Source organism: Leptonychotes weddellii, chromosome 14, assembly GCF_054177405.1.
Source record: "Leptonychotes weddellii isolate Sample4059 chromosome 14, ASM5417740v2, whole genome shotgun sequence".
NCBI lineage: Eukaryota > Metazoa > Chordata > Mammalia > Carnivora > Phocidae > Leptonychotes > Leptonychotes weddellii.
This window is the reverse complement of record NC_138382.1, coordinates 47,228,463-47,241,710: the sequence shown is the minus strand read 5'-3', so window position 1 is coordinate 47,241,710 and position 13,248 is coordinate 47,228,463. Positions and strand designations below refer to the sequence as shown.

Sequence of the window (13,248 nt, the reverse complement as noted above, 5' to 3'; positions counted from 1 at the left end):
AAAATGAAGTGAAATCATCAAAATGAGCAAGCAAGTGATTATATTTTTTAAAGACCAGACAAATGTAAAAAAAAAAGAAGTAAATAGAAATTTTAGAAATAAAAAATATGTGTGTTAAAACCAAAACCTCAGTAGATGGGTCAAAGGGCAGATTAGACATAGCTTAAGAGTGTCAGTGAGATGACACAAAGAAATGGAAAGACATTCCTTGCTCATGGATTGGAAGAACAAGTATTGTTAACCTCTTTGGCATTGGCTGAAGCAACTTTTTTCTAGATATGTCTCCTGAGACAAGGGAAACAAAATCAAAAGTAAACTATTAGTCTATATCAAAGTAAAAAGCTTCTGCATGGCAAAGGAAACAACCAAGAAAACTAAAAGGCCACCTAGGGAATGGGAGAAGATATTTGCAAATGATATATCCAATAAAGGGTTAGTATTCAAAATATATAAAAAACTTAGAAAACTCAACCACCCAAAAAATATAATCTAATTTTAAAAATGAGCAGAAGAGGGGCACGCAGGTCATGCAGGCACTTAAATGTCTGACTCTTGATTTTGTCTCAGATCACGATCTCAGGGTCATGAGATCAAGTCCCGAATCAGGCTGTGTACTGGGTGGGGAGCCTGCTTAAGATTCTCTCTGCCTCTCCCTCTGCCCTCCCCCATTCTCTCTCTTTCTAAAATAAAATGGGCAGAAGACATGAACAGATATTTCTTCAAAGAAGATATACAGATGGCCAACAGACATATGAAAAGCTGTTCATCATCACTTACCATTAGGGAAATGCAAATCAAAACTACAAAGAGCTATCACCCCACACCTGTCAGAATGGCTAAAATCAACAACACAAGAAACACCAGGTGTTGGTGAGGATGTGGAGAAAGGGGAACCCTCTTACAGTGTCGGTGGAAATGCAAACTGGTACAGCCACTCTGGAAAACAGTATGGAGTTTCCTCAAAAAGTTAAAAATAGAGCTACCCTACAATCCAGCAATCGCACTACTAGGTATTTACCTAAAGAACACAAAAACCCTAATTCAAAGGGATACATGAAGCCCTATGTTCATAGCAGTATTATTTACAATAGCCAAGATATGGAAGCAGCCAAGTGTCCATTGACTGATGAAGGGATAAAGAAGATGAGGTGTATAGGTATACAATGGAATGTTATTCAGCCATAAAAAAGAATGAAGTCTTGCCATTTGCGATGACATGTACGGAGCAAGAGAGTATAATGCTAAATGAAATAAGTCAGAGAAAGACAAATGCCATATGATTTCACACACGTGGAATTTAAGAAACAAAACAAATGAACAAAGGGGAAAAAAGAGAGAGGGACAAGGGGCACCTGGGTGGCTCAGTTGGTTAAGCATCTGCCTTTGACTCAGGCCAGGATCCCAGAGTCCTAGGATCGAGCCCCACGTCAGGCTCCCTGCTCAGCAGGGGAGTCTGTTTCTCCCTCTCTCTCTCTGCCCCTTCCCCTGCTCGTGCTCTCTCTCTCTCTCTCAAATAAATAAATAAAATCTGGGGCGCCTGGGTGGCTCAGTCCGTTAAGCGGCTGCCTTCGGCTCAGGTCATGATCCTGGGGTATTGGGATCGAGCCCCGCATCCGGCTCCCTGCTCGGCAGAGAGCCTGTTTCTCCCTCTCCATCTGCCTGTCACTCTGCCTACTTGTGCTCTCTCTCTCTGTCAAATAAATAAAATCTTAAAAAATAAATAAATAAATAAATAAAATCTTAAAACAAAGAGAGAGAGAGACAAACCAAGAAACAGATTCTTAATTATAGAGAACAAACTGATGGTTACCATAGGGGAGGTGGGTGGGGGGATGGGTGAAATAGGTGATGGGGATTAAGGAGTGCACTTGTGATAAGCATTGGGTGATATATGGAATTGTTGAATCACTATATTGTACAAATGAAACTAATGTAACACTGTATGTTAACTAACTGGAATTAAAATAAAAACTTTTAAAAAAAAGTATTAGTGAAATGAAAGAGAGAAAGACATTTCCCAGAATGCAGCACAGAGACCAAGTGGTTAAAAAATATGAAAAAAACATTAGGCAATATGAAAGACAGAAGGAGAAGATCTCATACACATCTACTCAGAGTCCCAGAAGGATAGAGCAGAAAGGAGAACAGGCATTATCTGAAGAGAAAAAGGCTCCATATTTTCCAGAACTAATAAAAGAAATGAATCCACAGATATAGAATAAATACAAGGAATTTCACACATCAGTATCTCACAGTGGAACTGCCCAACACCAGCTTAAGAGATGACCTTAAAAACAGGCAGAGAAAAATTGTTGTCTAAATGTCTTCCTTTTTTTTTTTAAGATCTTATTTATTTTTTTGAGAGACAGAGCGAAAGAGCACGAGCAGGGAGGAGGGGCAGAGGGAGAGGGAGAAGCAGACTCCCCACTGAGCAGGGAACCCAACACTGGGGCTAGATCCCAGGACCTAGAGATCACGACCTGAGCAAAAGGCAGACACTCAACTGAGTGAGCCACCCAGGCGCCCAAAGTATCTTTCTTTCAAGAACAAAAGAAAGATAAAGACATTTACAGCAAACAAAGTGAAAATGTTTACTACCATCAGACCTGTAATAAAGGAACTTCTAAAGGATATACTTTAGGGAGAAGGAAAGTGATCACAAAAGGAAGGTCTGAGATGCAAGAAGGAATGGTGAGCTAAGAAATTGGTAAACGTGAGTTAAATTTAAGCAACCAATGTCAATGGAAAATAATTATGATTTTTAATTTGTTAAATTTAAGGAAAGTGCCAAAATTTAGAAAACAATATCAGATAAGTTGTATTTTGGAAAATAATATCATGTAAGATACAAGGGTAAGAAAGGAATACAAAAAACTTATTATTCACAGACAATACAGTTGTGTACATAGCATCTATAAATTATTAGAATAAGAATTTAGAAAGTTGGGTGAATATAAGATAAGTCAATCACATTTCTTTACCTCAACAGCAAGTATTTAGGGAACATAATTTTATTTTTTTTAAGTTTTAATATATTTATTCATTTTAAGTACTCTCTACACCCAACATGGGGCTCAAACTCATGACCCCGAGATCAAGAGTCACATGCTCTTCCAACTGAGGCAGCCAGGTGCCCCAGGAAGCATAATTTTAAAAAATAAAATACACACACACACACACACACACGTATATCATTCTAGCAAAAAACAACAGTAAGTAGAAATCTAACAATGTGTATAAAACTGTACGGATAATATAAAACTTTGCTTAAAAAATAAACGGAGAGTTTAACATGCATGTAGATAGGAAGAGTGACAAACATTTATAAAGCATAGTATTACTGTAGGAATAGCCAAATTGATTGATAGAGAATGAAACAGATCAGATATGGGGCCATATATATATGGAACAATACACAACAGAGATGACTGAAAGTAAAGCTATGGGAAAAGATATATCAGAATTGGAATAGCATTATATATTGGTGCGGGGGTGGGGGTGTGGGGAGAGATAGACTATTCAATGGGACAGTTGGTTATCCAGATGGATAAAAAGAAAAGTTTTTTTTTATCCCTAACTCACACCAATAGCAACTCCTGACAGATAAAAGACTTAACTATGGAAAGTAAAACTATTTGCTTTTAGAAGAAAATATAGGACATTATCTCCATTATCTGAGAGTATGGTTGTATTTATTAAACAAGTCACAAAAGTACTACATAAAAGAAGAGATTAATAAATTTACATATGTTAAAATTAAGAACTTCTTTTCATCAAAAGACACTATAAAGAAAATGAAGATACAAGCCACAAACTGAGAGAAGATATTTGCAACATGTAATTGACAAAGGATTAGTATATAGAATATACAACTCTAATTTTCTGGGTTGAAATTGAACATATGTATTTTGACTCTCTCCTGAAACCCTCTAGAACACCTGTAAATGGATATTTGACACATAAACTCACAAAACTAGTGAGAGAGAAAGGACAATGGCTACAAAATTTCAGAAGCTAGAAAGTATGATCAATAATAACTAGTACCTGACAGCAGAGCTGAGAAAGCTGAATCCAAAGCCAGCAGTGGGAAACACAAGACATAATTCAACTAAAACTGCAGAATTTTCAAAAAGGCTCAGGAATTGGGCGCCTGGGTGGCTCAGTTGGTTAAGCGACTGCCTTCGGCTCAGGTCATGATCCTGGAGTCCCGGGATGGAGTCCCGCATCAGGCTCCCTGCTCAGCAGGGAGTCTGCTTCTCCCTCTGACCCTCCTCCCTCTCATGCTCTCTGTCTCTCATTCTCTCTGTCTCAAATAAATAAATAAAATCTTTAAAAAAAAAAAGGCTCAGGAATTGGTAATACTAGGCTTCTCTGGAACTGAAGATAGGACAGGACTGCAGCTAAAATAAGGATGATTTGAAAGCTGTTTAAGAAGCAGTTAAACCGGGGCACCTCAGTGGTTCAGTCAGCCCCTCAACTGAGCCCCGCATTGCATCAAGCCCCCCATCCAGCTCCCTGCTCAGAAGGGAGTCTGCTTCGCCCTCTGCTCCTCTCCCACCCCTCCCTGACTCATGGGCACGCTCTATCTTTCTCTCTCAAATAAATAATTTTTTAAATATATTTTTTAAAAAATCAGTTAAGCCCACTAATCCCCTCTTCTATTCCATGCCATGGGTGACTGCCCGTCCCATCTCTGCAAAAATCAGAAGGCTAATTTTTTGGCAAGGATCTCAGGACTGGGGATACCAGGCCCAGCTGAGGGCAGGGTACCATGCTGAATACAGGTGAACCTCCACATACTGAATGCCAGCACCCACCCCGCCCCCGCAATCCTCTTCTCCACTAGATTCTTTTTTTTTTTTTAAAGATTTTTTTAATTTATTTATTTAAGAGAGAATGAGATAGAGAGAGAGCATGAGAGGGCGGAGGGTCAGAGGGAGAAGCAGACTCCCCGCCGAGCAGGGAGCCCGATGTGGGACTCGATCCCGGGACTCCAGGATCATGACCTGAGCTGAAGGCAGTTGCTTAACCAACTGAGCCACCCAGGCGCCCCTCCACTAGATTCTCAGAACACTGGTAGCCAGGCCACTACCTGGAGGCCAAAGATTGAGAGTGTCTTCTGAAGAATCTGATCAGCCCAAGAGGGAAGATCTACAGATACTGACAGAATTTGACAAAAATAGGTTTAGCCAGACCATCCTACAATGATGCTCTTGGTTGACAAAGCCCACCCATACACAGCTCAGAGCCTCCACTAAGCTTTTTTAGTCTCCTACTCATAACCATGAGCTGACAATCAAAGATACAGACATCTGAGGAAAGCCTCTAAGGGGAAAATTGATGACGTCTATGAGTTCTCCTAAATGACTGTGTGTGTGTGTGTGTGTGTGTGTGTGTGTGTGTCTATGTGTAAAGGTCAAGGAAATGCCAAGTCATGTGGCTCTTTCACCTATATGGAGTATGACTGTGCAGGATCTGCCCACAAAACAAAACCTCAGCTGGGCACAGAGATCCAGTAAACCCCTCAGCTGAGTGGCTCTCAGGGCAGTAGGGGCACCAGGTCTCATCTTGGCCAAGAGAAGCCTTTGCTCTTTAGATCATAAGGGGGAAATGAGGGTAGCTGTGTCACCATCCCAGCACCTTGCTGTCCACTATGAGGAAGTCCCTTCTAGTCTCTGACTTTGCTGGGTGTCCCACCCCTGTGACCCAGCTGCCTTTTTACACCAGCTGCTTGCAGAGATCTATTGGTTTACAACTAACCTGGCATTCATTCTGCCCTCAGCTGAGGACAAGGGAGATCCAGAGGTAGGTCTTAATCAGGAATTCCACAGATCTAACCCAATAAGGGATTGAAGGAGATAAGACAAAGTAAACCCCAAGAAGCAGAGGAACCCAGGGACTGAACCAAGATCAGGAAAAAGGTCAGGGTAGGATAAGAAAAGTGAGTGTCAGAGTCAAGGGTGATATTGGTGTCAAGATCAGAGCCACAGTAGAATCAGGGTCAGGTTGGAGTCAGGGAATTAGATTTTTTTTTAAATCCTCTCATTTATTTCTTTTTTCTTTTTTTTTTTTAAGATTTTATTTATTTATTTGACACACAGAGAGAGAGTGAGCACAAGCAGGGAGAGCTGCAGGCAGAGGGGGAGGGAGAAGCAGGCTCCCCGCTGAGCCCACACGGGGCTCGATCCCAGGACTCTGGGACCATGACCTGAGCCAAAGGCAGACGCCCAATGACTGAGCCACCCAGGCACCCTCAGGAATGAGATTTTAAATTAGGTGTCCCTCCAGCCCCATCCTTCATCTCCTTCAAGGTGCCAAATTCCCAGAGAGCACTCCCTTCCAAAACACCTGCATAAGGCAGCTGGCTCCCAGGGCAGCCAGGCTTTCCTGAGGCTCCAGGTTATACCAGGGGACTGTTGGTCTGTTTGGGGAGACCCAGGCCCTGCTCCCAGATAGCACACAGTCTGCAAGGAAACAGGAACACCCAGCTCTGCCCTTAAAGAGCTCCCAGTCAAGGAAAGGACAGAAATGAGAACATCAGAAAAGCACTCTGAGGACAAATGCCTGGCTCCAAGCCCTAGCCTTGGATAGAAAGAAAGGAAGAAAGTGTGATTCAAACAAAAAACTATGCAGAGGGGGTCAAGACTGGCATGGGGATCCCTCTGGCATAGGGAGGACACCCAATTGGGCTGACTTTCTCAATAGGGACTGGATCTGAGTCCAGCAGGACACCAAAGCTGGGGCCTTTATGCACTTAGTCATTTCCTCTCCTCTCCTCTCCCCTTGCCCAGGGCCTGACTCAGACCATGCAGCACCACGTGGATCCTGAAGCCCTGCAGAAGATGGTCAAATGTGCCATGCAGGACTACAGCTATAAGGGTTCCATACCAGGCCACCCCTACTTTCCTGAGAAATACTGGCTCTGTCAAGAGGAAGGTAGGACCTCACCCCTTACCTACCCAACAATGACCCCACTCAGAGACTTCAACAATGACCCTTAACCTGAGCCCAACTTGAGTCCTGACCTCCACTCTGATCCCATATCAACTTTATCCCCACCCATAATCTGGGCTTCTCCAATCATCTCCAGTCCAGCTTGACTCCCAACCACCTGACCTGACCCTAACCCTGACCCTGAAGGAGGAGATCCAGGCCCTGCCTTTTGGGAGTTTCCTATTTGTGCCACAGAACTGGAAGAGGCCTGGGTCCTATCCCTAAAGAGATGGAGGGAGTATTAACCTCTTCCAAACAAATCCCTCCAGGTATATTCCAGGGGCATCTTTTCCCATCTTCTTAGCGACCCTGTTCCATCAGTTCTCCATCTCTCCTGCATCTCTCTGCCCCACCACACCTCTTTCCCCTTGACCTGGAAGCCTTTTCTAACCCCTTCCTGCCTAAAAATTCTCTCTTGCTCCTCCCCTTCACAGCCAAGATTCTTAGAAACATAGTCTATACTCACAGTCTCTACTTCCTCACTCCTTGTTACACCTTATGAGAAATTATCTTTCCCATCCGGTTAGGTGTTTGTGATGTTCTCACTGTACATTCCAAAAGAGCAGAGTCTTTTCTTTTCTTTTTTTTTTTAAAGATTTTATTTATTTATTTGAGAGAGAGAGAATGAGAGACAGAGAGCACGAGAGGGAAGAGGGCAGAGGGAGAAGCAGACCCCCTGCTGAGCAGGGAGCCCGATGCGGGACTCGATCCCGGGACTCCAGGATCATGACCTGAGCCGAAGGCAGTCGCTCAACCAACTGAGCCACCCAGGCACCCCATGAGCAGAGTCTTTTCTTATTCACAGCTGTGCCCCTGCATCTAGTATAACCAGGCCTCATAAGTGTTTATTGAATTAATTGATGATAAATATTTATCCAATTGAAATTGGGAGTCTGTATCTCCTACATTCAAACATTAAAACTGCTCTTGTGTAGTTCTAATTACCGCATCCAAGGGACTCTTCAATCAATGAGACCCACATTATGCATTTCAAGCTCTGACCACTCCTTTTTTTTTTTAAGATTTTATTTATTTATTTGGGAGAGAGAGAGAGCAACAGAGCAACAAAGCAACAGAGGGGTGAAGGGCAGAGGGAGAAGCAGACTCCCCACTGAGCAGGGAGCCCAATGTGGGACTCCATCCTGGGACTCCGGGATCATGACCTGAGCTGAAGGCAGACGCTTAACCGACTGAACCACTCAGGCGCCCTCTATTTCTTGATACTCCTTCCTTCCTCAGCTTCTCTGATGCCTCAGTTTCCTAGGTATCTTTTTCCCCCATTCTGGAAATGTGGGGTTCCTCAGGGTGCTAATCTGAGCTCTCTTCTCTCCTTTCTCTCCTTATTCTTCTCCTGAGACCATTTTATCTAACCAGTGTCTTAACCGACAACTCTAAGTCTTTATTTCTACCCTTGACCTCTCACTAGAATTCCACTCTCCATCTGATTATGGTCAACTTTACCTGAATGTCCCCAAACACCTCAAACTTAATATGTCCAACTCACCAATCCAGAACTCCAAATCCCAACACCCTGCCCCACACATATATACACCTGCTCTTCCTCTAGGGCTCCTAGACCTCCTTTCCTGGTGTCTTGCACATGTGTTCTTTCAGACTGTTAGGGTAGTAGATCATGGAGGGTCTTTAGGACAGACTTAGATGACTGGGTGGGTGGGGCTTTGGAGGATTTTAAGTAAGGAAGTGTCTTGGTCAGATTTTCATTTGTGAAACATAGAACTGGAAGAGGCCTGGGTCCTATCCCTAAACCCCTAGACCCTATCCCTGGGTCCTATGTAGAGATTGGATTGTAGAATTTCAAAAGGAGATAGGGCGGTTAGTAGGCCAATAGTAGTAATAGTTTTCTATGTGCCAGGCATTGTTCTAAGTGTTTTACATGTATTAACTCATTTAAATCTCACAACAATCTATGAGGTAGATGATACTATTACCCCCATTTTAAAATTGAGGAGATTAAGACACAGTGAAATTAATTCAGTCAAGATCATACAGAGCCATTTGGCAGAGCTGAGATTTGAACCCCAAATGTCTGTGAAGTCCATTCTATTAACCATGACATGATATTGTCTCCTCGTTACGGCACTGCAGAGATACAGCGGTGAGATCATGGGGAATGAGAAGAGGGTTTAGATTCCAGTGATTTTAAGGAGGCAGAATAAGCAAACTTTGGACCCTGGATGTGGACAATGAGAGGGAGGAAAGAGGAAGAGGATCCATTTTCAGGTAGGCTGATTCAGAGAAGGTGGTCCCAGGATGCAAAGTGATCAGCTCAAGGATCCAGACCCCACTCAGAAACTTGCCCTAGGTGAGGAATGGGCTGCATCTCAGTGTGTAAATCTGGGGCCAGGCTGGGCTTGACTGGCCTGAGGGATATTAGTAAGAGTCCAGCTTTGTGCTGGGGATCAGAGGAGAAACATCTAGGGGGATGCAGATCCTGGGGTAGAATAAGGAGTAACAATGTTTTGTGTTTCCACCCCTATGATCAAATAGACAAATGGACCCCATACTACCTATGTGGTGACCGGTATAACACATGGAGGATGGGACCTTACAACTGCACCGGCTGGAACAAATATACCACATGCCTTCCCCGGCTACCTAAGGTATCTACTGTGACCAGACGCCTGGGGTCTGGGACACACATCTCCCTCCACTGCTAAACCACAGTGACTGATATTTCACCATTAGTTCCTCATCCCTTTCCCATCAACAATGCTCCAGGGCTCTTTCTCAAGTGTGAAACTAGGGTTTGTATTTTCTAGGAGACAGGGGAGCCCAGGAGTGGAGCTGTGTGAACAGCTCCCAGATCCCCCGGATCCCAATCTCTGGCTGGGCTCTGTGGGGACACAGTGAGTGTGCACTCCCTGACTTGCTACCTTCCTGAAGCTTGCCACCTGGCCCCTTCCCACATGGTCTGGCTAATGATAGGTTGAGCCTACCTGCTCCACTCTCCCTCCTTTGTGATGTGAGCAAGGACAAGAGAAGGGAAAGCAAGACCACCTAGTTGCAGCGCAGATAGATAATAGGAGAGTCTTCCAAGGAGATAGGAAGGAGCCCAGCTGCAGGCCCAGGCCAGAGGAAAGAGGAAATTTGAGAGGATGGGAGGCCAGAGCAGAGGTTCTTAACTGTAGCTGATGGCTGACCTCGGGTTGACTGAACCCTTTTGAATCAGAACTTCAAGGATTTGGGCGCCTGGGTGGCTCAGATGGTTAAGCGTCTGCCTTCTGCTCAGGTCATGATCTCAGGGTTCTGGGATTGAGTCCCACATTGGGCTCCCTGCTCCTTGGGAGCCTGCTTCTCCCTCTGCCTTTCTCTCTCGCTCTGTCTCTCATGAATAAAAAAAAAAAAAAGAGTCAGGATTTTTCACAAGTCCTCCAGGTGATTCTGATGGGCAGGCAATATTATAATATTGACACTACCTCTCCCCAGTTAGAGACACTCCAAGACATAACTACACAGAGTCAGCTAGACAAAGAGAGGTAAAATCAAAGGCAAACGCTGAGGCAGGGGTGCCTGAGGCCTAGGTCCAAACCCCATCTACCTATATATAGCTCCATTTCCTTTCCTTCCTATCCCCTCTCCCCCGACCCCGGAGGCGGAGTAACCGCGTTGCCTTGCCCGGTGACAACCCTAAAGACTCTGAGGCTGGGAGAGTAGGGGAGCATCTGGAGGGCGGGAGAAGACACGGCCTGGGACTGGTCTGGGTGTTCAGGGAGGACCCCCAAAAGGAGGAACTCTTCCGGGTCAGAGTTTGAGGTAGCATTTGTGCCACTTTCAGGAGGCCGGAATGGAGACAGCTGTTCGAGGAATGCCTTTGCAGTGCCCTCCTAAGCCGGAACGACTCAACGCCTATGGTAACAGTTGGTGGGGGCAGTAGTGGGGTAGACCAGAAGGACGATGGGATGGGACCTGGGGGATGCGGCAGAAGCCAAAGATAGGGGTGTAACCCTGTCTCCTCTATCTGTCCATGTTTTTGTTTCCATCTCTTCCTATCTCTGACCCTGTCCCTTCCCTTTCCTGTGACTCTGTATCCGGGTCTCCCCGGCTTGGGTCCGCGGGAGCAGAGCGCGAGGTGGTGGTGAACATGTTGAACTCGCTGTCACGGAACCAGCCGCTGCCTCACATCCCGTCCCGATGCGGGTGTGTGGATCCTCTGCCCGGCCGCCTGCCCTTCCAGGGTTATGAAAGCCCTTGCTCCGGCCGCCGCTACTGTCTACGTGGGATGGACTACTACGTCACCGGAGCACCCTGCACAGAACGCCGCTTCCGGCCTTTGTGCAAAGAGCAGCCGACTGTAAGGTTCGCAGGGCCGCTCCCGCCTTAGGCAGGCCCCGCCCGAAACAAGCCCCCCCATCCCACCCCACCCCACCCCCGCGAGTCCAGCCTCACCCCAGCTGTGCGCGCCCCATCCCTCACCAGTTCCAGCTCTGCTCTGCCTCTATGCCAGACCCTACCCCGGCTCCCGCCGCCTCTATCCCCTTACTGGGCCCTGTCCTGTCCCGCCCTCCGGCCCCAGGGCCTGAGCTGACCGCTGAGACCGGAGAACCTGCATTAAGGTTCCCCCAGGTTCCCGGCCCTCTCCGTCCCGAACTGGGCTCAAGGTCAACCTAGCTCTGGAGGCCCCGCCAGAAGGTGGGAGTTTTCTTTGGTTTTTGGTTTTTGTTTGTTTGTTTGTTTGTTTTGAGGAAGAAACCCCACACACCAGTCACATCCCTTCCCCACACCTGGTTCCCTACCTGGATACCCGGCCCTAGAGACGCAGGTTCTAGCCTCTGGAGTGCCAGGTGTCCTCAAAAAAGCGGCTTCAGTTCCTGGGTCTCAGGTCACCGTCGATAATGGGCAGGGTCATTGCCGGGTGTTATGTGAGCAAGGAAATGGTAACCGTATTACCAGAGGGGTCCTGGCTTTAGAGCCCCACACCACCTCTGAAGGTAGACAGCCTAGCGTGTTACTGCTGAGGAAACTGAGGCCCAAGCGCTCAGCTACAACCCAGACTGCGGCACAACCTTTCCCCTGCACCAGGTGGCAGTCAAGGCGGGCCAAGCCCGGGAGAACTCCAAAGTCCGCGTCGGTCTAGAGAGCTTGTGGAGGAAGGTGGCGGGTGGGCGGGGGGGGGGTCCCTAGATCCTGCCCCTACCCCACGGTGATTCCCCCCGCCCTTCCCCGGGCAGAAAGTCTGATTAATTGTGCGAGGCAGAGTCTCATCCGTCACCAGGGCAGGGGGGAGCGAGACAGTGCCTGAGCCTTAGAAATGTCGTTAGTGCTGGAGTAATTGCCCTCCAATGGAGAGGACCCGGGGGCTCCCAGCTCTTCAACGACTGGAGCCCCCCCCCCCCCCACACACACAATCCAGCGTACTCCCACAGCCCAGCCTGGGCGGCGGAAACCAGGCCTAACGAGGATAGGGATTTTCAGGTATCTTCCCAGAGGGGAAGCTTCGATGGGGTCTTGAAGGGCCAAGAGGCCCGAGGGGAAGAGCGCCGCTCAGAGCCCTAGTCTGGGTTTTGAGGCCCGACCTCTCCCTGCCCACCACTTCCTCCTCCAGGAGTGTATTGCCCTACGAGCACCCGCCCGGAATGCAATGTGCTGTTATAACTCCCCCGCCGTCATACTACCCTTGTCCGAACCTTAGGTAAGTCCCGCGCAAATGGCGTTTGGCGCAGCGGGGCACGCGGGAACGAGTCGGGGCGGGAACTGTCCGCTGCGATGCACTGAGTAGAAAATGCCACCAGGGGGCGCGAGTGTCATGGGGTCGTCCAAGCTGGCAAGGGACTGGAGCACCCTCCATGAGAGGGCGTTGAGGCTGACCTCCAAGGGTTACAGGTTGGCAGTGGGGCCCAGAATCAAGAGATCAGGGCATTAGGTTCAGGGCTTGAAGTAGAGGATAAGAAATTAATGTTATGGAGCCAGTATTGGGAATCAGAAATTTAACAGTAGAACCTGAGGTCTTAGGAGGTCAGTGTTGGAGCATGGGGTCAATATTAGGGGCAAAATGTTGGGATACCGTTAGCATTGAGAATTGGAATCAGACCTATGAGGGTCCGAAAGGGCTGACCCATTTCTCCCCACAGATGGGACACAAGTCACTTCAAGAAGACCGGTGGCCCCCAGAGAAACAACTATGTTGTCCACCCTGAGTTTGTGTCTGAAACCTATCCTGACTGCTACTTCTGGTAGACCCCAGGCTGGCGGGGCCAAGGGGGCTGAGCAGTAAATAAACTCTTCGCCCCAAAGGCT

The 13,248-nt window shown here is 47.0% G+C and overlaps 1 protein-coding gene across 4 annotated transcripts in view; it reads left to right on the top strand.

Annotated features, from left to right (window-relative positions):
* SPMIP6 (sperm microtubule inner protein 6) overlaps window positions 1–13,244 on the top strand; it is a 15,589-nt gene extending 2,345 nt beyond the window's left edge. For 2 of the 4 annotated variants that reach the window (XM_081803093.1, XM_081803091.1), the window contains 6 exons: window positions 6,792–6,936; window positions 9,502–9,614; window positions 10,790–10,865; window positions 11,076–11,310; window positions 12,557–12,643; window positions 13,083–13,244. In XM_081803093.1, coding sequence (XP_081659219.1) covers window positions 6,807–6,936; window positions 9,502–9,614; window positions 10,790–10,865; window positions 11,076–11,310; window positions 12,557–12,643; window positions 13,083–13,188 — 747 coding nt within the window. In that variant the 5' untranslated portion in view covers window positions 6,792–6,806 and the 3' untranslated portion in view covers window positions 13,189–13,244. Of the gene's footprint in view, window positions 1–6,791; window positions 6,937–9,501; window positions 9,615–9,777; window positions 9,861–10,789; window positions 10,866–11,075; window positions 11,311–12,556; window positions 12,644–13,082 lie in introns of those variants that run through there. The other 2 variants (XM_081803092.1, XM_081803094.1) reach the window with 2 other exon arrangements.
* The last annotated feature ends 4 nt before the right edge of the window (window positions 13,245–13,248 follow it).